Source organism: Typopeltis vanoorti, chromosome 14, assembly GCF_054136105.1.
Source record: "Typopeltis vanoorti isolate ZY-2024b chromosome 14, IOZ_Tvanoo_1.0, whole genome shotgun sequence".
NCBI classification, from domain to species: domain Eukaryota; kingdom Metazoa; phylum Arthropoda; class Arachnida; order Uropygi; family Thelyphonidae; genus Typopeltis; species Typopeltis vanoorti.
The window spans coordinates 63,818,160-63,842,208 of record NC_143562.1 but is presented as its reverse complement, the minus strand read 5'-3'; the positions used below and the strand labels follow the sequence as shown (position 1 = coordinate 63,842,208).

The window sequence follows — 24,049 nt, the reverse complement described above, 5'->3', positions numbered from 1 at the left end:
TTTTTTCACAATTTCTTAACACATATTTTTTTATCAATAATAGATATCTTAATAATGAAATCCCATCACTAATGCAAATTTTCAAAAATTGCAATTATCCACAACAATTGATCAGTTATGCACACTCAACAGCCAGAACCTGTTGTAACCACTCTACATATTACAGAAAATTTACTTTTGCATAAAATAGTTAAATTACTCATCATCATCATCAAATTCCTGACATGTACCCTCAAGGGGGGTGTACAGGATATGATAGTACTACATGAAAAAAAATTACATCATTACTAACTTCCTATCTACAATTTTCCTCCAAATCAGTCTGTTACTTGTCAAGACTTCGACATTATCAGATCTTATATTTCTATTGTCTAAGGCACTTTGTACCGTATCAATCCACCTATATCTTGGTCTTCCTCTGGGTCATTTTGCTGCCAACCTGACAGAGAACACTTGTTTTGCTAATCTTTCTTTGCCCATTCTGTTTTAGTGACTATACCCCCTGAGATTAGCTCTGCTAAAGCATTCCTAGATGCTGACAATGTCAAGTTCTTTCCTGATATCCTCGTTTTTAATAAGATATTGCCATTGATGCCATCTGTTCATGCCTCTAATCGTTCTCAGGACTCTCATATCTGCGGTCTCTAGTCTTTGGTCAAGTGTTTTACTTCTGACCCAGCTCTCAGATCCATAAGTTAAAACTGGTTTGAACACTGTCTTGTATACAGCTAATTTAGTGTTCCGACTAATTTCTCTCTCATTCCATATGAATTTATTCAATTGACTTCCCACCATACCAGCTTTGCTGATTCTGTTGTCTATTTCTATATTTAATTTACCATCTTCACTAAAAATCATGCCTAAGTAGCTGAAATGTTTTACTTGTTCCACAGGTTCTCCATTCACAACACAGTTGACATTTTCAATGATTCTGCCTATTTTCATTGTCTTTGTCTTTTTATTGCTGACCTTCATACCATATCTATTACAACAGTTATTCAATTTAGTCAGAGAATCTTGCAGACTTGTAGCGGATTTATTTAGAAGTATAATATCATACATAAAGCAAAGAGCTGATATTAACATCTCCAATTTTGATATCATGTTTAATAACACTTTCCTTCATAACGTGATCCATATAGATAATGAATAACAGAGGGGATAATGTACATCCTTGTCTCACACCAGATTTAACATTAAACCATCTTCCTGTACTTCCTTCAATTCTAACTGCTGACTTACAACTCAAATAAAGACTAAGTATTGCTTGATATAATGCCCCATTCACACCATATAACTGTAGCATACTGAATAGCTTCTCTCTTGGTACCTTGTCATATGCCTTTTCCAAATCGACAAAACTTAAATACAGCTCTTTGTTATATTCCCATGCTTTCTCGACTATTTGTCGTAAAGTGAAGATCTGATCCTGACAGCCTCTGTTTGGCCTGAATCCAGCTTGTTCTTCACCAAGCTTTTCTTCCACAATTCTTCTCAACCGTTTCTCAAGTATACTTGCATAGATCTTGCCAGGAACACTCAGTAGGGAAATACCTCTGTAATTCTCACATTCAGTTTTATTTCCCTTTTTATATATGGGTAGTTAAATTACTTTGTATCCAAAATATATATGCAAAACTTTTAACTATATCTTTAAACACACAGACTACAAAGTAGTTATCACTACAACTAAGAAACTTGCTATCCTCTTAAGACCCACCAAAATTCATACCAACAAAGAATTATTCGAATACCACAATGTGTATACAGATTTCTTGCTAACCAAAATCTGACATGATGTGTAAAGGCTTGACCATTAGATCACTGTGATTGTGCATACAAGAACACTTTTGCAATTATAACATTCCTATTCCTAATCACCTAAAAACAGTCATAGAAATTAAAACAATTATGAAAACCAAAATAAAAATTCTGTAACTGGTAAAACAGAAATGCAATCCATTTATTAAAATAAAACCAAACCCCTCAGATCAAAAACTCCATTATCTTAGACCTTTAAAACATTTAAAGGTCTAAGATAATTAAAACATTTAAATTTAAACTATGTAACTTTATTTATTAAAATTACATTTAAACTATGTAACTTAATTTATATATAAATTAAGTTACATATATCAGAAACTATAGACATAAGAACTAATAACTATAAACATCCACCAGCTCTATATAATCAGAAAATTGGAAGCTCAACAATATTAAAATAACACCCAGGTTTCAGCCACTAGTAATTCAATATAGACCATTTTAGTGAACTCCTCCATCTTTTTCATTAGGAGAGCACTTTCCGTGGTCCTGAAGACAACAACACATTGAAAAGGTTCTAATTCTCAAGTATCACCCATTATTCATCCTTGTCTGGTGTTTTGATTTTATTTCTCCACGTATTTTTAATCTTTTTTCTTTTTTAGCCTTTTATAGTTTATCATGATGTTCTTAAATTCATATCTAACTTATTCTTTTAAAATGGTTTCCCTTTTAAGTTTTCTTAGGACATTTTAGCTTACTGACATATTTTCTCATTTAACTTAAATTAAGCATCAGCATTATTATGTATGCAAAAATGTTTTGTGAAGATAGTAGCAGTACAAAGGGTTGCATTTCCACTTCAAATATTAGAACAGAATTACTTGAAGTAGAATAATGTTAAGAGGAATAATGAAGTAGAATGATGCTACAACATAATTCTGTACAAAATAGCTTATATATTAAAACAAAAGTAACTTACATTTAATTAAAATCACATGTAAACATATGTATAATACAATTTATAACCAACATTGCTACTCTTAAAATCCCTTCTGAGAGCACTCAATCTTTTCATTATGTGGAGGGCAAATAATATTAGAAGCAAGGTGGGGGGATAAAACAATATGAGTCTATGTGGACTAAAAAGAAATAACTGACCACTTGTGTTTTTGCCATAGGAAGTCTTCATATTGGTTTGTAAATTTGGTGCTGAAATGAAAAATAAATTGCAGGAATCCCAGATAATGCTGCTGTTATCAATCAAATTCTGGCTCCTAACTCTCATGCTCTCACCAGGCTCTCTAACACCTTAACTCAGTGATTTAAAGGGATGTCTTTCTTTTTTGTTAAACAATTCTTGCATCCCTTCCCTACAGTTTTCATAAAACATTATTGAATTGACTTATAGTTTTCTTAGTATGTATTTTATTTTAGTGAAACTAAGATATTCTTAATGTTTTTTGATAGTACACAATTATACTTCAAACCAAACTAAATAGCACATTAATGTGTGCTATTTATCATATATATACATGCTATATATACATGGAAGTTACATGTTTTTAATGTTACATTATATAGAAATAAGTGGATGGAATATCAAGTATATGCAGTAGTTGTGACTAAAAATAAACAATAATATTCACTATTGCTTTGTGCTCTCCCCAGAAAGTCATGTCCTCCCCTCCTTCGAGTGGTCACACTCCACAATTTGAAACCCATTGCCTTAACTAAACACTAGACATATAGGAAACTCTTGTTCCTGATTGATAATTAGGATTGGCAAAATGGTTATGATGCTGATAAGTTTTAAAAGAGAAAATAAAATTTCATTCATTTCTTCTCTTTTGAAATTATAAGCACCTGTTTTCAAAAACATTATAATATTATTAACCTTAACTTTGCCTTAACTAAACACTAGACATATAGGAAACTCTTGTTCCTGATTGATAATTAGGATTGGCAAAATGGTTATGATGCTGATAAGTTTTAAAAGAGAAAATAAAATTTCATTCATTTCTTCTCTTTTGAAATTATAAGCACCTGTTTTCAAAAACATTATAATATTATTAACCATAAAATTTGTCTCAAGGAAATCTCTGAGAAGTTAAGAAGTTAACTATCTTGGAGAGAAGTTCTTAAACTGTTAAAAAAGATACAGTATACTCTAAAGAAAAAGAAGCAATGCTGTCTTTTGCATATTTTACATATTTTTTAAAATTTTAGGTGTGCTTTTTTTTAAGTTCTCATATATTTTTGTTTGTATATTGTAATGTGCTTAGTACTTTCCTTTTTTAGTTGTGAACAGGTAAGAGAAGGCATACGTAGTGGGCGTCCCTTAACTGTGCTGGTTTTCCATGATGGAGAAAAGGTACATATGTATACAGTGTTAAATAGTGAAGAGGGTACAATATCACCAGTATCTCGATCAGGAAGGTATGTAAAATGCATTTTTCTATAGAATGAGTGAAAAGACAATATAAAAATCAGTTACAATAGAGACTACTCAATTGAGTACACTGAAACTAGATCCTATTAGCATTTTTTATTCTATTATGACTAAAATATTAACTGAAATCGAATTGGAAGAAATATAAGTAATTATCATTCGTGTTAAGTTTTTTCCTGAAATGCTTTGTCTCTTTGGTTACTTCTATTCTGTGTTTGCTAATCTGATTGGTCAAGCTGATTATGCTTCCACTCTCCACCAAGGGGTTCAAATCCCAACTGTAGGCATGAATGAATGTTTGTGAAGATTAGTTGAGATTGCTGCCCTGCTTATTGGAAGTCTGAAGTATCTTGGGAAAAAAAAAAGTTCCATGTTTAGTCTCTAGAGCAAAGTCTTCAAATTATTTAACCCTTAGCCCACACACCTATTAATGTATGATCATTTTACAACCTTTTATGGATTTGCATTAAGTAAACAAAAATGAGACAAAACAATATCCCAAACTCATACTCTCAGACAGCTCATGCACTTCTGATGCTCAGAGCCATTCACTTTACTTGCTTTGTTTATATTCATACATTAAAGTATTATAAAAGCTGGTTAAAGGTAAAATCCAATAGTGGGTGGATAGGGATATGATACTCTGTAGTGAGCTGTATGGCTTTATAAAGAGCAGGTCCTATCTTAGTAATTTATTCACATTTTATAATAAAGTGACAGAGGAATTGGATTTAAACAAAATGGGCGAGGAAAGATTAGCAAAACAAGTGTTCTCTGCCAGGTTGGCAGCAAACCAACCCAGAGGTAGACCAAGATATAGGTGGATTGATGCGGTACAAAGTGCCTTGGACGATAGAAATATAAGATCTGATAATGTTGGAGTCTTGACAAGTAACAGACTGATTTGGAGGAAAATTGTAGATAGGAAGTTAGTAATGATTTAATTTTTTTCATGTAGTACTATCATATAATTTTTCATGTAGTACTGTACACCCCTTGAGGGTACATGGCAGGAATTTGATGATGGTGAGGAATTGGATAAAGGAAATAGCCATACCATGACAGAATACCACATGGAAAACTATTACAAAAATTGGAGCAAATGGAAATAGATACAAAACTAGTAGCATGGATAGGGGGATGGCTGATAGATACACCAGAGTGTGGTATATGTGGAATGGAATCTAGGAAAATGAGAGTGACTAGTGGAGTACCTCAGGGTTCTTTGCCACTGCTCTTTAATTTGTATATCAGTGATATAGAGAAAGATTTAAGAGGGGATATTCAGTTGTTTGCTGAGGAGGACAGTAGTTGATAAAGGTGATGTAAATATCCTATAGGATGATTTGAATAAGTTGGCATTGTGGGCAAGGATAATGATTGTCAATTTAATGTTGCAAAATATAAGGTTATGCACTTCAGGTTGAAAAGATTGCATATGGTGTATCATATTGACAATGCTGGATTGCAAGAAATTGATGAGGCCAGGAACTTGAGGATAATGGTGAACAGAGAGTTGAAGTTCAAAGGGCAAATTGCAAGAGTTGGTAAAATAGCTCAAAGGATTACTTGGAAGTTGAAAAATATGCCAACTAGTAAAGATGGGGAGATTATTATCCCTCTTCATAAGGCTATGATTTGGCCACATCTCGACTACTGTACACAGATTTGGTCATCTGGGTTTTTGGGAATCAGGAGGTAGTAGTGAAGATTCAGAAACGAATGACCAAGCTGGTGACAGGTCTGTGGAATGCTCCCTATGAGGATAGGTTGAGGGTATGTCATTACAAAGTTTAGCTGATAGGCAGAAAAGAGGGAACATGATAGAAATTTATAAGATAATAAAAGGGGATTTATAAAATTGATGGAAAGGAAATTTTTCAATATATGACAAATAATCAGAGAATCTGGACCATCCGTGAAAGTTTTGTAAGAGTGTGGTTAGTATGGGTGTGCAGACCAGATTTTTTGTTTGATGAGTGGAATGGATTGCAGATTTAGTTGAATTCCCTGATAGTGAATGAGTTTAAGGAAGTAGATACAATAGGTTTTGTGTATGTGATAATTAGTTTGGGTCTCCCATGATAAGTCTCCAGACACCATAGGGATACTGTATAACAGTAATAGAAATGCCTTGTCAGATGGGATGTTATGTAGTTTGGTCCTTCCATTAGACCAAAAGGGAAACTGGTTAATTATACAACTCATACATGGAGATCAGCTCCTCTCCTGTTAAGGTTGAACAAAATGGAAGAGGTCTGCAAACTTGGTAATGAAATTGTCCTTGACTAATTTGATTTGTAAATGGAAGTCAAATTGCTTCAACTTCCATTGGATGAAAACTGAACGAGTGGGTGAGTGACTCAGTCAAATGCATGTGGTAGTTTTAAATGATTGCAAAACAAACAAATATTTATTTTTTCCACAGAAAACCAAATTTATAAATTTGGATGAATATGATAACTTAACATATGGATGAATATGATAACTTAGAATCAAGATATAATAACTTGATTATAAGTTATTACATGATTTTAAAAAATTCACATTCTAATTATTCTAATTTTGAATAATAGTTGCGTTGGATGGAATATGTGAATATTGTTTTTATACAAATATGGTCAGATTTTCCTGAAGAAACTTATTTGCTTAAACAACATTTTCTGTTTTTAAAAGTGATTCATCATCAATCAAGAATTTAGCAGAGGATGGCAATGAAGAAGATGATGATGATGACAATGAAGACCGTCAAAAAGAGAATGAAATTACTCGCGAAAAAATGGCATTGTTGAAAGATAAAATTAAATCCATGAATCTTGGAAAGGTTAGTAAAAAATTAATTTTTTATCTGTGTGTACATAATTTAGAAGTCAAATCTTGTAAAATGCAGCCAGATTGAGAGAGAAAGAAAAAAAAAAACTAGTTCTTATTAACTGTATAATTTGTTTTATAAAAGATATCATCCTTTCCTGAAGTTAGTCAAACACATTAATAGCAGTTAATCCTATCACATAGTTTGCTATCTGTTGTGTGTATGTGTTCTCAAGTTGGTTGAAGTCTTAAACTGAGGGGCATGTGTCATTCTTGTTACCCTCTAACTTCAATGACATTCATTTTCATGTACAAAATTACACCAATGAGGCTTTCAAATTTTTAGAATTTGTGAATACAATATCTGAGTACTCCATGTTGGAGATTACTTAACTTTGAACTGTGTTAGCCTTGAATTTATATTTACCCATTTTATTTTATTATTAGAGACCCCCAGGGAGTCAAATGCTTGTTGAGGGAGTCTGCACATCATTCATACTGGCTGTCATGTCTCTTAAACTCATTCATGCTTAGATGCACTTAGTCAAGCTGTTTCACTTGCTCATTGCTGTGTGAGAGAAAAATGTAACTGCCATCCTTTTCTTAACTGCACACACACACACTCAACTTTCATGAATGCCTCCTTGTCCTCTCTCCCTCGCTTCCATAAAATGAAAATTTTCATCAACTGATATCCTGTAACACCCTCTCAGAAGTTTATCAAAGTTCATATCACCTATCTTTCTTCTGCTTCTCCATGTATCCTCATAATCTATACTCCATAATCCTAAAATCATCTTTGTAATTCTTCTTTGCAGCCTTTCCACAGCTTCTTTATCTGCTTTGAACCCAGATCTGCTCACAGTAGTCCAGGTGGCAGTTGTATTGAGGTTCGTAACAAAGCAAAATGACTTCCATACCCTTACATGTTCATTAACGGTCATTTCAGCATCACAATTATCCTCTGAGTTATATTTGCAATTTTTGCTATGTGAACTTTTAACTTTAACTTCTTGTTCTTCATAACTTTAAGATCTCTAGCCTTTTCAGGTTCTCCAAGTATAATACCACCAATATAATATGCAATTGGATATTTCATCATGCCAAAGTGTATAATTTTATAGTTACTTACACTGAATTGATAGCCATTATCATTTGTCCACACTTCCAGCCTATTCACATCATCCTATAAATGATGTGTATCAGTAGCATCTGTGATTGCCCTCTCTTTGCATCATCAACAAACAATTGAGTATCTCCTGCTCTTCCCAATATCATTAATATATAGATTAAACAACAATGGTCCAAGAATTCCTGAGGCACACCACTGGTCACTTTAGATCTGGCAGATTAACATCCTCTTGTATACCACTTTCTGATACCTGTCCATCAGCAACCCACTTATCCAAGCCAATACCTTATATTCAATTTCCCTATTCTCCAGTTTATGCAGCACCCTATCACACGTTATCCTATCAAATGCCTTAGCAAAGTCAACAGTATCATAGCATAACCTTTCCCTTTATCCTACTCAGCTGACATTATTATAAAATAAGAGCAAATTTTTCAGACATCACCCCTTTAGTAAACCCATGCTATTCCTTGCAAAGTATATCTTGTTTGTCCACCCATTTCTGCATATGAGTTCTTACTAATTTTCTAAAATCTTCATGATCACTTCAGGGATACTGATAGGTTGATAGTTAGTCACGTTAATCTTTGCACCACCTATGTTCAATGGGATTATTATATATGCTTTCCTCTGGTATCTTTCCTACAAATATGTCAAGGGCCTAACCAGTTCAGCTGAACATTCCTTTAGTATACATACTGATATCCAGCTGTTCCTATTCTGCTTCATCTGTTCTGAATTCTTCTAGAACCAGAAAAATCTGTAATAGAAACATAAGAAAACAGTTGCAATTTTTACTTTTTATGCAAATAGCATCATCAAATTCCTGACATGTATCCTCAGGACCGGTGCATAGTATTTTTCTTGTGTGTGCGATTAATGTTTGGCGCCTTTCCAAAAACGTTTTTTTTTTTTAATAAAGTGTGAATAAAACGAACAGGAAATGAAAAACAAATGAAAATCGCTTTACAGTATAATGTTACCTGTGGATTAGTCCTGCTTATACAAATTTTTTCAAGTTATATAAATTTTCAAAATAATATAAAATAGTAATATAAAGTTAAGAGACTTATTCAAATATTCTTTACATTAATTTTGCATTAATAAATAAATTAATTTTAAAGATTCAACGAAAATAGATAAGAGAATTTTACAAGAATGTTTTGCATTGGACTCAAGAGTTCACCGATTATTTTGTTTCGCTGACGCCGCCCCAACAGCCCGCTAATATAACAGGCTCAAATGTCAAGAAGAATGAGTTATCAATAGTAAGCTGATTTTTAGGGATGGACCACATGCATCCGATCTGATTAAAATTAGGATACGGCCCTTACACGGAACTCAACAATTAATCATAAGTTGATTTATGATACATCAAAAAATAAAGAACTATTTTAGATATATTTTCATAAATTTTAATCAAAAATTGCAATGATATAATCGGGTCCAGGATACAATTTCAAAATTTATTTGTTCGTTTCCGGGAAGATCAGAAGGGACCCGAATGGAAGACGATGTACATTCATAATTATATGTACCATTCGTTGTTCGTTTAAACTCTTATCTCATATTTTTTGATATCTTTTAGGCGTCTTTTCTTCTGCGGCGCCTGTGTATATTACACACTTTGCACACGCCACCAGCCGGGCCTGTGTATCCTCAGGGGGTATACAAGATATTATGATAATACTACATGAAAAACTTACAACGTTACTAACTTCCTATTCCTCCAAATCAATCTATTATCTGTCAAGACTTCAACATTATCATATCTTATATTTCTATCTTCTAAGACACTTTTTACTCTATCAATCCACTATAATCTTGGTCTTCCTCAGGGTCTTTTTCCTGTCAACCTGGCAGAGAACACTTGTTTTGCTAATTTTTCCTCTCCCGTTCTGTTTAAGTGACCAACCATACCACCTGGGATTAGCTTCGCTAACAATGTCGAGTTCTTTCCTAATATCCTCGTTTTTAATGTAATATTGCCACTGATGCCATCTGTTCATGTCCCTAATTTTTCTCAAGACTCTATCTGTGGTCTGTAGTCTTTGGTCAAGTGTTTTATTTCTGACTACCTAGCTCTCAGATCCATAAGTTAAAATTGGTTTGAACCTTGTATACAGCTAATTTAGTGTTTTGACTAATTTCTCTCTTATTCCATATAAATTTATTCATTTGATTTCTTACTGTAAAAATAATCACAATTTTTTAGCCGTTGCATCGGTGATGTTATCTAGGATCTCCCATAGTTCTGTATTCAAATATTATATAGTGATTCATGTAGTGCGTTGATGGTTGAATTTGATTTTGCTAATTCCAGACGAGTGGTGTTAATCTGTTCACGTAATAGCGCTACACTTGCTCATTTATAAATGCATTGGGCTTTGGCTGAGTGGAACTTGTTTTTGATTTTAACGCAGTTCAGTATTAAATTGGTGTCTCGGCACCTCTTTAATTACATTATGAGGAGAGGTCACTACCCAGACCGGTTTCAACCTTTTTTTTTTTTTTGAGGTCTCATCAGTGAGTAGGTAGACCTGAAAGATAACAAGGTTTAAGTGAAAAGAACTTGCATACCTTCACTATACGAATTCCATAAAGGTGTGCAACATAGAATAAAAGCCAAAAGGCTATTTTTCTGGCAACCTTAATAATAATGAAGGGGGATACAAATCATTTGATGTTTATCTGCCAGTAAGCGAAACTCTAAGAACTAGGACTAAGATCTATGAGTTTCATACCGAAAAACTATCAGCAAATCCAAGTGTAAGTAACCACTTGGTAGTACAACACCAAGGCAACTCGTATCAAAGGTGGAGCAAGCTCCTTCACTATCCTTGATATTTTCTCATCAAATATCAAGGATAGTGAGGGAGCTTGATTTTCTCATCAAATATCAAGGATAGTGAGGGAACTTGATCCACCTTTGATACGAGTTGCCTTGGTGTTGTACTACCAAGTGGTTACTTACACTTGGATTTGCCGATAGATTTTCGGTATGAAACTCATAGATCTTAGTCCTAGTTCTTAGAGTTTTGCTTACTGGCAGATAAACATCAAAGGATTTGTATCCCCTTCATTATTGTTTCTATGTCACATTTTTTTGTCAAGTTATTTGAAACGTTTTGAAACTGAGGGGCTACCCTGAGTATTGAGTCATCAGAATTCAAGGAGAACCGGCCTACCAGTCTGGAATTCAGGGGGATGGTACCCCCCTTTTGAGTCATCAGAATTCAAGGAGAACCGGCCTACCACTCCGGAACTCAGTGGGGTTAGGGGCCATAGGCACCAGGGGGGGGAGTGGAACTCCCCTTTTGAGTCATCAGAATTCAAGGAGAACTGGCCTACCAGTCCAGAATTCAGGAGGGTTGGGCGTGGGGGGGGGGGGGGGGCAAACCCCCCCCTTTTCGAGTTTTCAAAATTTGAGTACAGTATTAGACTTGTCCACAAACAGGCATTTATAGGGGGGGATGTCCCACCTGATTAAGACTGTAGTCTTTTGTCCATGTGTTTCACTTATAAATTAAAGATGCCAAGAAATTATATTCTTGGTTTCATCCTTATCCAAGTATAAGCAAACAAAGTTTGCACATGAACTCACTTCTTGACTGGACACTAATGACTTGACATCAATTGTTTTAGTATCTCATAATGCAACACACATATCTTAAGGACATGTATAATGCTATGCATTATGGGAATGGTCACTTCCCAGACCATTTTCAATGTTTATCGAAGTCTCATATTTCCATATACAAGTAGTCAAAACGTGTCACACCTTATTACTAAAATACTCTGGATTAGAGATAGATGTTGAAAGTTTTTTCACTGAAACAAAGTTGGTTTCATCCTTTATCCAAGTGCAAGCAAACAAAGCTTTCATATGAAGTTATATAGATGTTAATCAATTGTTGCCTTATAAGGCAATTAATTAGCATCTGTATACAGTGCGACTTCACATGCAAGCTTTGTTTGCTTACACCTGGATAAAGGATGAAACCAAGAATATAATTTCTTGGCATCTTTAATTTATAGTACAACCAAGTGAAAAAACTTTCAACATGTTTCATTTAGTTTTGTGCTGCCTTTTGTTTGTGTGTGTGTGCGTGTGTGTGTGTGTGTGTGCGTGCGTGCGTGTGCGTGTTACGTCTCATATTGTGCTTCCTGATGATGTCTCTGTAACCGAGACAAAATATTGGAAGAATTAAATACTATTTTTAATCTTTTCATAGTTCTATTTCTCTCCACCTTTAACACAAGTAGCATTGACCTCTCTGTCATGCACATAAGGTTGACAGATCAATAGCTGTTAGCAGAGTGGAAACTCATTAGCTGAACTTTCTCTTCATCTACTACCCTTATACCATCTGCATTTAATAGTTTTTTTGGGTTTTTTTTTTTTGCTGAAACCCCCCCCCCTTTTTTTTTTTTTTTTACTTGCAGCCATCTTTGAAAGCCAGAAGATTAATAAATTTTATTCTCTAAATCTTACTCTAGTGAAAAGATTACAATATTAAAAAATTTAAGTAGTCTTTAAATTAGTAAAAATCTTAATCAGATTTGTAGCACATCCAATCTAAACAGCTCCATCATTCTCTGTGATCTGCTTGAAATGGCAGACAGTATACATAATGATAGAAGTGCTATGCGGTTGATGAACTTCTTTTAGCCATGGATTGTTTGAGTTTAAACAACTTGTAATTATTATTTTCTTATTTTCTCTATTTCATTGTTTAATCTTATTGCACATGCTATTTCTAGTGTTTTCTTCTCTACATATGTCAGGTTATTTTGAAAATACTGGCATTTCAAAATCTGTGGAACATCAGTTAGTAGTAAATAAACTGATAGAAATCAGTTTATAAGCATATTTTCAGGTATGATTAATTATCACTTTTTTACTTGTGTGGTCTTTTCAATAAAGTCATTTAATTTGATTTGTTATGTTATTCAATAAGTCTTTGTATGTTGTTTTTATTTTTGTTATATTAAAAGGTGTTTATAAACATATTTGGAGTATTTTGTGCTTTTGTGAAAATTTCTTCCTTCCAGATTTATGAAAACTCCACTTGATGAAGTAGGGCAGGGATCTTCAACCTTTCAGACAGTGTGGGCCGCATTAAAAATTTCAATGAAGCCAGCAGGCCACTAAGTTATACTGCAGTATTTAGAATTGTAAAATGCTTTCCAGATTCAGAAGGAACGCTGTGCATTTGATACTTTACATAAAATCCTGTAAAAATAAACAAAGTCAGCTTTAAGAGGGTAGGTAGGAGTCGGATTCACGATAAGTAAATACAATCAATACTTGAAAAAAGATAATTTAATGAAGAAAACGTTCATTTTTTACAATGCCAGTGGACAACTTGCCAATGTTTTTCCTTGACCAGCATGTCAATGTTGGCATGAATGTTGGAAGTCGCTATGCTCAGAGTATTCTAGAGATGTTGGTCCATAATCTGAGTTCTTGTCTTGGACTTCACATGCTTCATTCTGGAAAAGAACTGCTCACATAAGTATGTGCTTCCTAACAAAGTGCACATCTTCAAAGCATGCCGGTGAAGATTAGGGAATGCGGCCTCAGAAATAAAGTCTTTGTAACATGTAAGCAAGGGCACATTGAATCATTTTTCACTCAAAGAAGAGTTGTTTTGGAATTCAAGCAGCTCCATTTGTACTGAGCCTGGCATTTTGGCAGCATTGACACTGAATGGCATTGAAAATAAATCTAAAGAAGACTGTTACCTCTCTTCAAACTCTCTTTGCAACACGGCTAATTTTGTAGCGTATTCATCAAGAGATGAACAGTTGGACTCAGCGAGAAGCTGAAAATGAGTTAAGTCTTTTTTTTTTGCGAGTTGTGTCTCCCAAAGTTCGAGCTTGGCCACAAAAGCTTTGATGTGATCAAACAGAGTGTGCACCAGTTGATATACATATTTAGGTAATCATATGCAATGAGATGTCGGTCACAAAGGCAAAGTCTGTCATCCACTTTGGATCACTGAATTCCTCAATCGGCTTCCCCTTGGTTTACATGAAAAGTATCAAATGCACAGCATTCCTTGTGAATCTGGAAAGCATCTTACAATTCTAAATACCGCAGTATAGCTTAGTGGCCCGCGGGCTTCATTGAAATTATTTTTTATTTAATCACGTTTTAATGTTAAGTAGTTATTTTTTCAAAATGGCTGGCTGGCCACAGCAAAGAGCTCCACAGGCCACCTGTTGAAGACCCCTGAAGTAGGGTATTTTCAAATAACTTGGAAAATCCTGAAATTGGGAGCTTCGTGTTCAGTGCATTCTAGATATGTGACTTTTTTACATCTGCAGAAAATTACCATTGATGTTATGAGCAGTCCCAATAGACATTAAAAATTTTTCTGTTTGTTATTCTTCTTTTATGTCACTTGTATGATACTACTAATGTGTGTGTGTGTGTGTATTAGTAGTATTAAAAATATATGTATTCATTTTTTTTTCTTCAATTATTTACAGCCCAAAAGAAAAATTCGTTCATCCCCACCTGTTACTGCTGGTGGAGCTACTATTATTGTAAATTCCAAAGAAGTTCCTACCCGTAAAGCACTCTCTGGTGAAAGATTACGGTTACCTCCTTTAAATCCTAATGCTGCCATGGTATCAGGTGGAAGTATTATGGAAAAGAACAGAAAAGTCTATTCGTTTGAAGATTCTTTTGGATCCCGTTGGGCACCTGCAGCAGGAAGTAGAGCGCCAAGTTTATCCTCTTCCATGAGTAGGTCTGATAGCTTAAATAGTTCATTAAAGTCACTAAAGAACTGTGATAATGAAGAGGCTGTTCATTCAGATAATTTACATTTGTCACCAAAACAACAGAATTTCAATTGTGCTTCCACAAAAAATGATGAAAGTACTGTTGCTTCACAGGTGTTTGCAAATGACAAAAATGTAAAGACACCACTAAATCATAAAATTAATACCCATGGTCCTGTACAAGGTGATAAACGTTCTCATAGAGTAAATTCTGAGACTGAAAGTGGTTGTACTTCTTTGCCTTATTTAACAACAGCACAGCTACAAGGTAATACACTTAATGACAAAAAATCAATGTTTAATCTTCATGCTCAGAATACAGCTCTTTTAGCTTTAGGAGTAAATTCTCCATACAGATTTGTTAGGTATACTCATGACTCAAAACCTAGGTATCCAAGGCATGCATCACTTACTGGTAATCCTGCTCTAGCAACTCAGAGATTTTATGAACTTGAGCAGTGGTTAGAGAACAGACCTAAAACTACACCTCAAGGTAGTGTATATAGACCTGTTGACAGTGCTTACCACTTTGGCTCATCTTGGGAATCTTCCAACATTCACTGTGAAGGAAGAAAAAAGAACAAAGGAAAACTACTGCAACAGCAACATCCTTTATCACTTAATCCATCTTCTGGTAGCAGAACTTTAAGCCCATTACTTCATTCTACTGAAGAAAATCATGATGTGCGATGGACACTCAGGCCTTCATCTGCTCATTTAGCATCTAAGACCAAAAATAGTTCTCATAATGCCCAGAGGGTTGGGATAGGTGCTCTTGTTGCGGCCGGACTAAAAGGTTGGTTAAAAGTAACTTATTTTTTTAATAAGGTTTCTGTCATTTTTTACCAATATTGATTTATATGCTTTTAAAGAGTATGTCTTTATTTACAAAAGTGAACCAAGTAGTCAATGTTTCATTTCTCATTCATGTATCAAGCATATTCCCTGCAATATCCATTGATAGAACTGATCTGGTAGTTTATTTACCATGTGTCAAGTGTATCTACAGTACAAAGTAATTGCAGTCTGAAGTGCTATACAGCTGCTGCTGCTTCTCTTTTGTTAATATACACTCCAGTAAAACCTGCCTTTCACTTGATATGTATGTTGAGCATTTTAACAAAAATTGAATATGAATTACTTAGGACAAAATATTTTCTTTTCATAGAATTTTTGCACAATATATTGTGAACATCTTCAGTATGATTGATTTAAAAGATGGAATAATAGCACAAGTGTTAATCCCCCTGTCATTATGCTTGTACTATGTGAAGTCATGTGCCTCCATATACAGGTAGCCTATTCATGAAGTTATTGACAACTGTTCTGGCATATAGATTGATTAGATATGTGATTCCTTATCCTTTTATCTGATATGCAGAAAATGTTGAATTAAGGATGGTTATTGAGCACTTGGCTTGCCCATTGGGGACTAATGGCAGTAAGATTTTTTTTAACCTGTTCATCATGGTGTTTTTGACATTTGCCACAAGATATTTGTTGTAGTCTACCACTAGGTTTTAGATCACGAGGGACTTGAGAAACATGTTGGGCTTCTGGCAATGAGTTTAAAAAACTGACCTGTTCAGGATGGTTTTGGAATATTTGTGTTTTATAGCATTATGTTTGCTACAGTCTGCCACTTAGCAGATTAGTGAGTTTGGGTGAATGGCAGCATTTGAAAAGGTAGAATCGTATTAAACATGAATATGTTAGGAAGGAACTTGACACAGTTGGCATTCAAGAATATGCAAGAGGGACCAATCTAGGGTGGCATGGCCACTTAATCAGAATGGGAGAAAAAAAGGTTAGCAAAATAAGTATTTGGTGCCAAGATTGCAAAAAAAAAAAAGACCCAGAGGTATATCAAGGTCTAGGTGGATTGATTCAGTCAGAAGTGCCTTAGATGACAAAATGTTGGATATGGCAATATTGGAGCACTGACAAGTAATAGACTAATTTGGAGGAAACTTGTTGATAGGGAGATTAGCAATAAGATTAATTAAGTAGTACTGTGATAGTTACCATCATATAAATCATCTGTTCAAGCTCCTAACTGTTTGCAGACCTCATATTTATGGTCTCTAAATGGTAAGTGCTTTATTTTTACTGCAACTCACAGATCTATAACTTGAAACTAGTTTGAACACTGGATTTGTGGCCATACCAGCTTGGATTAGCTATGCTCACACTTTCTTCGATGCTAACAATGTCAAGTCCCTTTCTAATATCTTCATTTTTAATGATTCTACCATTGATGCCTTCTGTTTACCTCCCTAATTTTTCTCAGAACTCTTATATCTGTAGTCTTTGATCAAGTGCTTTATTTTTTTTTCTGATCCATAACCAACTCTCGGATCCATAACTTAAAACTGATGTGAACAACACTGTCCTGTATACTGCTAGTTTAGTTTATATTGCTAGTTCCATATAAGAGAGAAATTTTGGCAAATTTCTCTCTTATGTCATAATAAATTTATTCAACTGGCTTCCCACAATACCAACTTTGCTTATTCTGTTGTCTCTTTGAAAAGTTAATTTGCCAACTTCACTTAAAACTGTGCCTAAACAGCTGAAATATTTTACTTGTTCCATAAGTTCTCCATTGAAGTTTTTCTATGTTCTTGCCTATTTTCATATTGCAATTTGCTACTGCTATTATTCAATTTAGTTAGAGAATCCTGGAGACTTACACTAGATGTGTAAGTCTCCAGGATTCTCTAACTTAGATATAATCACACTTATATCTAACTTAGTGTAACAGTTAATTACTTACACTAACTTAGTGTAAGTGTGATTTACACTTAGTGTAACACTAAGTGTAAATCACACTTAGATATAAGAGTACAACTCTTATATCTAAGTGTGATTTTACATCAAACCATCTTCCTGTATTTCCTTCAATTTTAACTGCTGATATACAACTTAAATGTAGACTATGTATTGTTCTGTATAATGTTCCATTTACCCCATGTGACTGTAGTGTTTTGAAAAGATTTTTTCTGAGCACCATGCCATATGCCTTTTTCAAGTCAACTAAACTTAAGAACAGATCTTTGTCATATTCTCACAATTTTTCAACTATTTGTGATGTTAAAATCTGATCTTGACAATCTCTGTTTGGCCTGAATTCAGGTGCTCTTCTCCAAGTTTCTCTTCCACAATTTTTCTCAGCCTCTTTTCAAGTATGCTTGCATAAATCTTACCTGCAACACTTAATAGAAAAATTCTTCTATAATACTCACGTTCAACTTTATTCCTTTTTTTTATACATGGAACTATGCGAAATTTACTCCAATCATCTAGAATTCGACCTTCTGACTTCGACCTTGAATTATACGGTGTAGCCACTGCAAAACTTTTATACTTCCATATTTGAGCATCTGATTGAATATCATCTACTCCAGCTACCTTATATATATATATATATATATATATATACTCCTCTTTCCGTTTCTCTTGAAAAGTTTCTAGTACTTTTCTGTCACTGCTTGGTTCGTTTAACAGTCTTTCAAAGTAATTACTCCAGACATTCTCTTCATAACTTTCTCTTCAGTTTTCATGTCATCTTTATCATCTTTTATTCCTTTTTTAGTACTCCTTCCTCCATTTCTAAGCTTTTTCATTAGCCTCCAGAACATTTGCCACCTTCTTGATATCTTCGATATGCTTACTTGAAGTCTTCTCATGACTTGTTTAGCTACTTTTACGCTTCTTTAACTTCTGTTGTCTACTACAGCATTCTTATTTTTCTCTCTCTCTCTCTGCAAAGAACTTCAACCATGTGCATTCCTAGCTGAATCATGCAATGTTTTCTTCAGAGTTTACTACTGAGACTTCAAGGTTTGATTCATGTTTTTGAACTGTTTCATTTTTTCTTCAATAATGTTGTATAGTTGAGTCTGCAGTTTACCTGTAAAAGCTGCTCAACTTCAATTGTTTTTAAAACTTTCTTACATATGCTTCTTTTCCATGTGACATTCATTTTTATCCTACATTAAACTGATAGTCGCAATTTGAAATCTTCTGTACGCTCTTGTATTCTAAACCAACATGAATATATTACTATCAACAATGAAATGTCTACCAACAAGAAATTGTCACACTAACATAGCTCAGTGAGGCATTTCTTGTGTCTTTTCCCCCAAACGAACTTGTGCATGTCCTTATGTGTGGAAACTGGTGTTAGTAATGATGAATCCATATCCTGTGCAGCAACCCAACACATACTTTTATTATTAGTCTTGCCCTTTTCTCCAAATTTTACCATAATATTTGTGTATGTCTACCTGGTGTGGATTCATTTCTCAGTCATTCTGCTGTTTAGATCTCTAACAAGACCCACTTGTTCCATTTTCTTTATTTCCATTTGCTTCCTGACTCAAAAAATTCTTATTTTTATTCCCTATGAGTTTGTCATTTTGACAATGACACAATAAGTTTCATTGTCCATTTCCCTATTTTGAAGTTTGCCCGCATAACTACTTGAAATTGCCTTCCAATCAAGAAGTTTATCATTATGTGTGGTGTTGAATGCTCTTGCTGCTCCTTCCTTTCTTTTATTGTTATTGGTTGAATATAACATTATTATTATTACGGGTATCTCCATGAAGTCAGTAGACTCATCGCGGGAGACACAAACTAGCAAAACAATATCTGTCATATCTCTTCTTGAATTCATTTACAGGCGAAGAGCTCACAACTAAGTCAGGTAATGCATCCCACTCATTTGCCACCCTTCAGGCTAAAAATCTATGGGACAGGTGGTCCACAGGCTTAAATTAACCAAATAAATCTATTATCCCAGTTATGTGTGATAAAAGGACCTCCCAGATGAGTCTTTGACTCCATGAGGTCTTGTTTAATAATATTAATAATAATATTTTAATTATCCAAACAAATTAAAATTGAATAAGTAAGTAAAAATTATTAAAATAAAATGAATACTTAAAAAAAAAAAAAAGCAACAGAATGTTCATTCCATGAACATTCTGCCACTATTTTAATTTGTAGCGGCAGAATGACGAGTAATAAAAGAGGGGTGAAGAAAAACAATATGGTTTTATTGCTTCCACTTTCCCTTGCTGTTTTGTCAGATTTGAAGTGAACATGTGTTATCCACATGACCACATTTCAATCAATTGCTTGTTGTTTATTGATTTTTATTGTTGAAGGTTTCCCCTCCTTCAACGAAGGCTCAATATATCTTCAGAAGTGCTAAGTAATACTTAGACAAAATGTGTTGTGAGTTAACTCCAGTATTTATATATTTTTCGGAAATTGCGCGAAAAGCAAGCTAACAATTGAGTTGAAATGCTAACTCTCTTCAACCGAATTCCAATAATATGTGAAACTGCCATAACAGCATTCACTATATATATATATATATATATATATATATATATATATATATATATATATATATATATATATATATATATATCTTAGTTTTAACGCGTTTATGAATTTTAACACTTTCGGTTGAATTTTATTGCTGCCCAGCGAACTCACACAATCTAATTAATAACAATAGTTTTTAGTTAGATACTGTGTTTGCCAGTGCAACATATGGTTTTGATTGAGTCTATATATACAGCATAGTTTCTGTATGAGGGGACATGTGATTTATTAATTAGTGTCGTTTTTATCCCAGTTGTCTCTAATTGCACTATTTGTTGAGAAATATATTACACAGACTGCTTATACCTTATTCACTGACATAATAGAAGTACTTGTTTTTCTTGCCTCTGCAATATAGTGGCTATTGGGGGGGGGGCGTGTTGTTTACCGTGGGAGCAAGTTATCATCGCCTGCTCTGAATGTGTTTCAGCTTTTTTCCATTTGCGAGGTATAGGCGAAACTTTTAATTTCTTTTTTCGAAAAGTAAAATCAGCGGTGAGAGTTATATGCGAGTAAGTACGGTATTTCAATTATGGATAAGTACATTGGTACCTTCTTTAAACAGAAAAATATCTCAGATGACAGTGGTAATACAAAACAAGTTTGTGTGTAGTTTCTTTAGAGAAAGAGGGCTGTAACGAATCCACAGAAACACAGAATTCCCATCAGTTGCGATGCAGTAATATTAATACGCTTAACGAAAGGAAAGATTTGCTGACTTGGTGGACACCCGACCAGTGGATCGCATTCAAAGATAAATACAATTGGTTATTTTGTAGGAACATTTTTCTGTTTTGCGACTTTTCTCCCTTTACGGTAATTATGCCTATATTATTGTTTTATTATTCAACAATTGTTTACAGTTTTGAATGTGTATATAAAGTCAATATCAACAGTAGCCTGATTACGAACGTGTAATGAAAGGGACGGGGAGGTTTGGAGCTTCCCTGGATAGTATTCAAAAGGTAAATACAATTGGTTATTTTGTATAGGGCCCCAAAACGTATTAGTTTAGAATTTAACCACTGGGAAAGGGTTTGTATCCACCTCAAAACTCTGAAACAGAATTTGGAAACATTTTCTGAATAACTTTTTATAAGAAATTTCTGTGATTTCACGATCCATTTCAGGCTTGCAGTCACGAGAACGATCTTTCGTTATCGAAAAAAAAGAGCAGCTAATTGAGCTTTCAAGTGACAGTGGGCTTAAAATGCAATTCCGTGATCGTGGTTTGGCTTGATTCTGGATCTCGCCTTCAGTGAGAAGTGAATTTCCCGAATTATTTGAAGAAGTCGAAAATCGTCATGCAGTTTTCTACAACCTATCTTTGCGAGAAACGATTTTCATCGCTCCTTCAAATAAAAACAAAATATAGAATTCGTCTTAGTGTGTGTGCCGATCTTCGACTGAAGTTGATATTGAGCCAAATATCCAGCAACTCTGCAGAGGCCAAGAAGCTGAGCCATCTCATTAAAAGTAAATAGTGACATAATTATATCATATTATTTATTTGTTTAATAAAAATTAAAACTTTGTTTTAATTTTTTATCTATATATCCGGCCTGGTTGGCTGACTCTCCAGCCAAAAGGCTGCGAGTTCGAATCCTGCAGTGGGCATGGATGTTTGTGATTGTCTGTGAAAATACTAGTGGTAGTGGTTGGAGGTTGACAGCATTGGTGTAGATGATGATTGTAGTTGTGGTTGGTGAAGAAGGAGAGTTGTAGAGTAGGTGTCCTTCCTCGATATGTCTTTGGACTACCTGGAGGTGTTATGTAATAATGATATCGACAAGCTTTATATGTTCATTGTGCATCACATAGTTTGAATTTGGCACTTGGAAATGCTATATCAGTGACAAATAAGAAATTGCATTGGCATATTTGAAAAGGTACACAATTTCTTCAATACCCCTAAAAGACAGGACGTCCTTGTTGTTTATAATATTATAATATTGATATCTTTTAAGATTTATAATATCTTTATTTAGCTTTCAAAAAATATTTGTGTGCACCTTACCATTATCTAAAATAATGCAAAAATCTGACAGTGACCTCTTAATTGCCCTAAATTTTGTTGATGATGTTGTGGCTCAATTAAATACCGTTCATGAAATGCCAGATTCTGCATTTAAAGATATTTAAAATGAAGTATGTATAAAAGCCAATAATTTTAATATTGACATTAAAAAGCCAAGAACTTCAGTCACTTCATCAAAACAAACATTAAGGTCCAATATTCCGGCCGATTCTGTAGAAGTGTATTTCAGGAGAACTATTTCATTCCATTTATTGACCAAATATTGACTCAACTTCATGAACGTTTCACTTGGCACTGCAACATTTTGAAATATATTTTCTTCTCTTCTACCAAATGGAAAAGATGCTCCCACAGCAAGTGCGATGGAAGATTTTCGTCAATTATGTGAATTTTATGCAGGTGATTTGCCTTATACAAATCCAGCAATTTTGAACGCCAAATTCAATTCAAGTTGTGGTATAAGAAATTTGAAAAACTGTTTGCAATAGCTGCATGCAAAAATTCCGTTGATGCAGTTTCAAAATGATATATCCTAACATCTATAGCTTATTAAAAATATTTACAACGCTTCCGGTAACAACATGCGTCAGTGAAAGGTCATTTTCTAACTTACGCCTTTTAAAAACCTATTTAAGATCTACCATGACACAATCACGATTGAATGGACTGGCTTTGCTATATATACACACAGAGAGAGATTAATGTAACCATGACTGAAATAATTCAAGAGCTTTGTAAAAATAAAAGAAAACTGGATTTTATTCTTTAAATAAATTTTTATAATCACCTAATGAATTAAAATTAACCAATTTTAGTTGAATGGATAAAAATATTTTAATGCAAATTCACTGTATTAAAAATATTTTTATGCGTTCGACTCACCCCCCCCCCCCAGGATTAAATCCTGGGTGTGCCACTGATTTGCATAGCAGTGTTCCATGAGGTATCCTGTCAAAAGCCTTAGCAAAATCCAGAAGTACCACTGTGTAGCCAGTTCCTTTGTCTAACTCAGATGACATTCTATTATGAAAAGTTAATAGATTGCTAAGGCAGGATCTACCTTTAACAAAACCACCATGTTAACCTCTATAGAGTATCATATCCTGATCCACCCATTCTTGAATTTTGTCTTTAACCAACTTTTCCAATACTTTTACCGCTACTCCTGAGATGGCGATTGGTCTGTAATTAACTACCACAGTTTTAGAGCCACCTTTATGCAAAGCATCCACTTTACCTAACTTCCACTCCCTAGGGACCATACCAGAGTTCAAACTTAAGTTAAATAACAAGTAAGAGGCGCTGACAATTCCTTTGCACATTCATGCAACACCCGAGCTGATATTCCATCTAAACCTACAACAGTATTTGCATTTAAATTCTGCAATATACTAAGTACCTCTGATTTATTAACTTCAATTCTCACATCAGTTATTGCTACAGGTACAGAGATATCCTCACTTGGGTGATAGACTTTTGAAAAGTGATCACTCAGTAACGCGACTATTACATCTGATTTTGCCACCTCAATACCATCAGCACCCACTAAAGTTATCCTTCTGAAGTCATTCTTCCTATTACTTGCCACATAGCGGAAGAAATCTTTGGGATTACCCTTGATCTCATTGGCTAAGGTCTTCTCATGATGTGATTTAGC

General features: G+C 34.3%; 1 protein-coding gene across 1 annotated transcript in view; it reads left to right on the top strand.

Moving 5' to 3' along the window:
* The window catches only part of LOC150099545 (AN1-type zinc finger protein 4-like), a 167,729-nt gene that overhangs the window by 68,811 nt on the left and 74,869 nt on the right, over positions 1-24,049 (top strand). Inside the window, exons 4-6 of the mRNA XM_090403455.1 lie at positions 4,066-4,203; positions 6,893-7,040; positions 14,658-15,750. Coding sequence (XP_090259581.1) covers positions 4,066-4,203; positions 6,893-7,040; positions 14,658-15,750 — 1,379 coding nt within the window. The remainder of the gene's footprint in view (positions 1-4,065; positions 4,204-6,892; positions 7,041-14,657; positions 15,751-24,049) is intronic.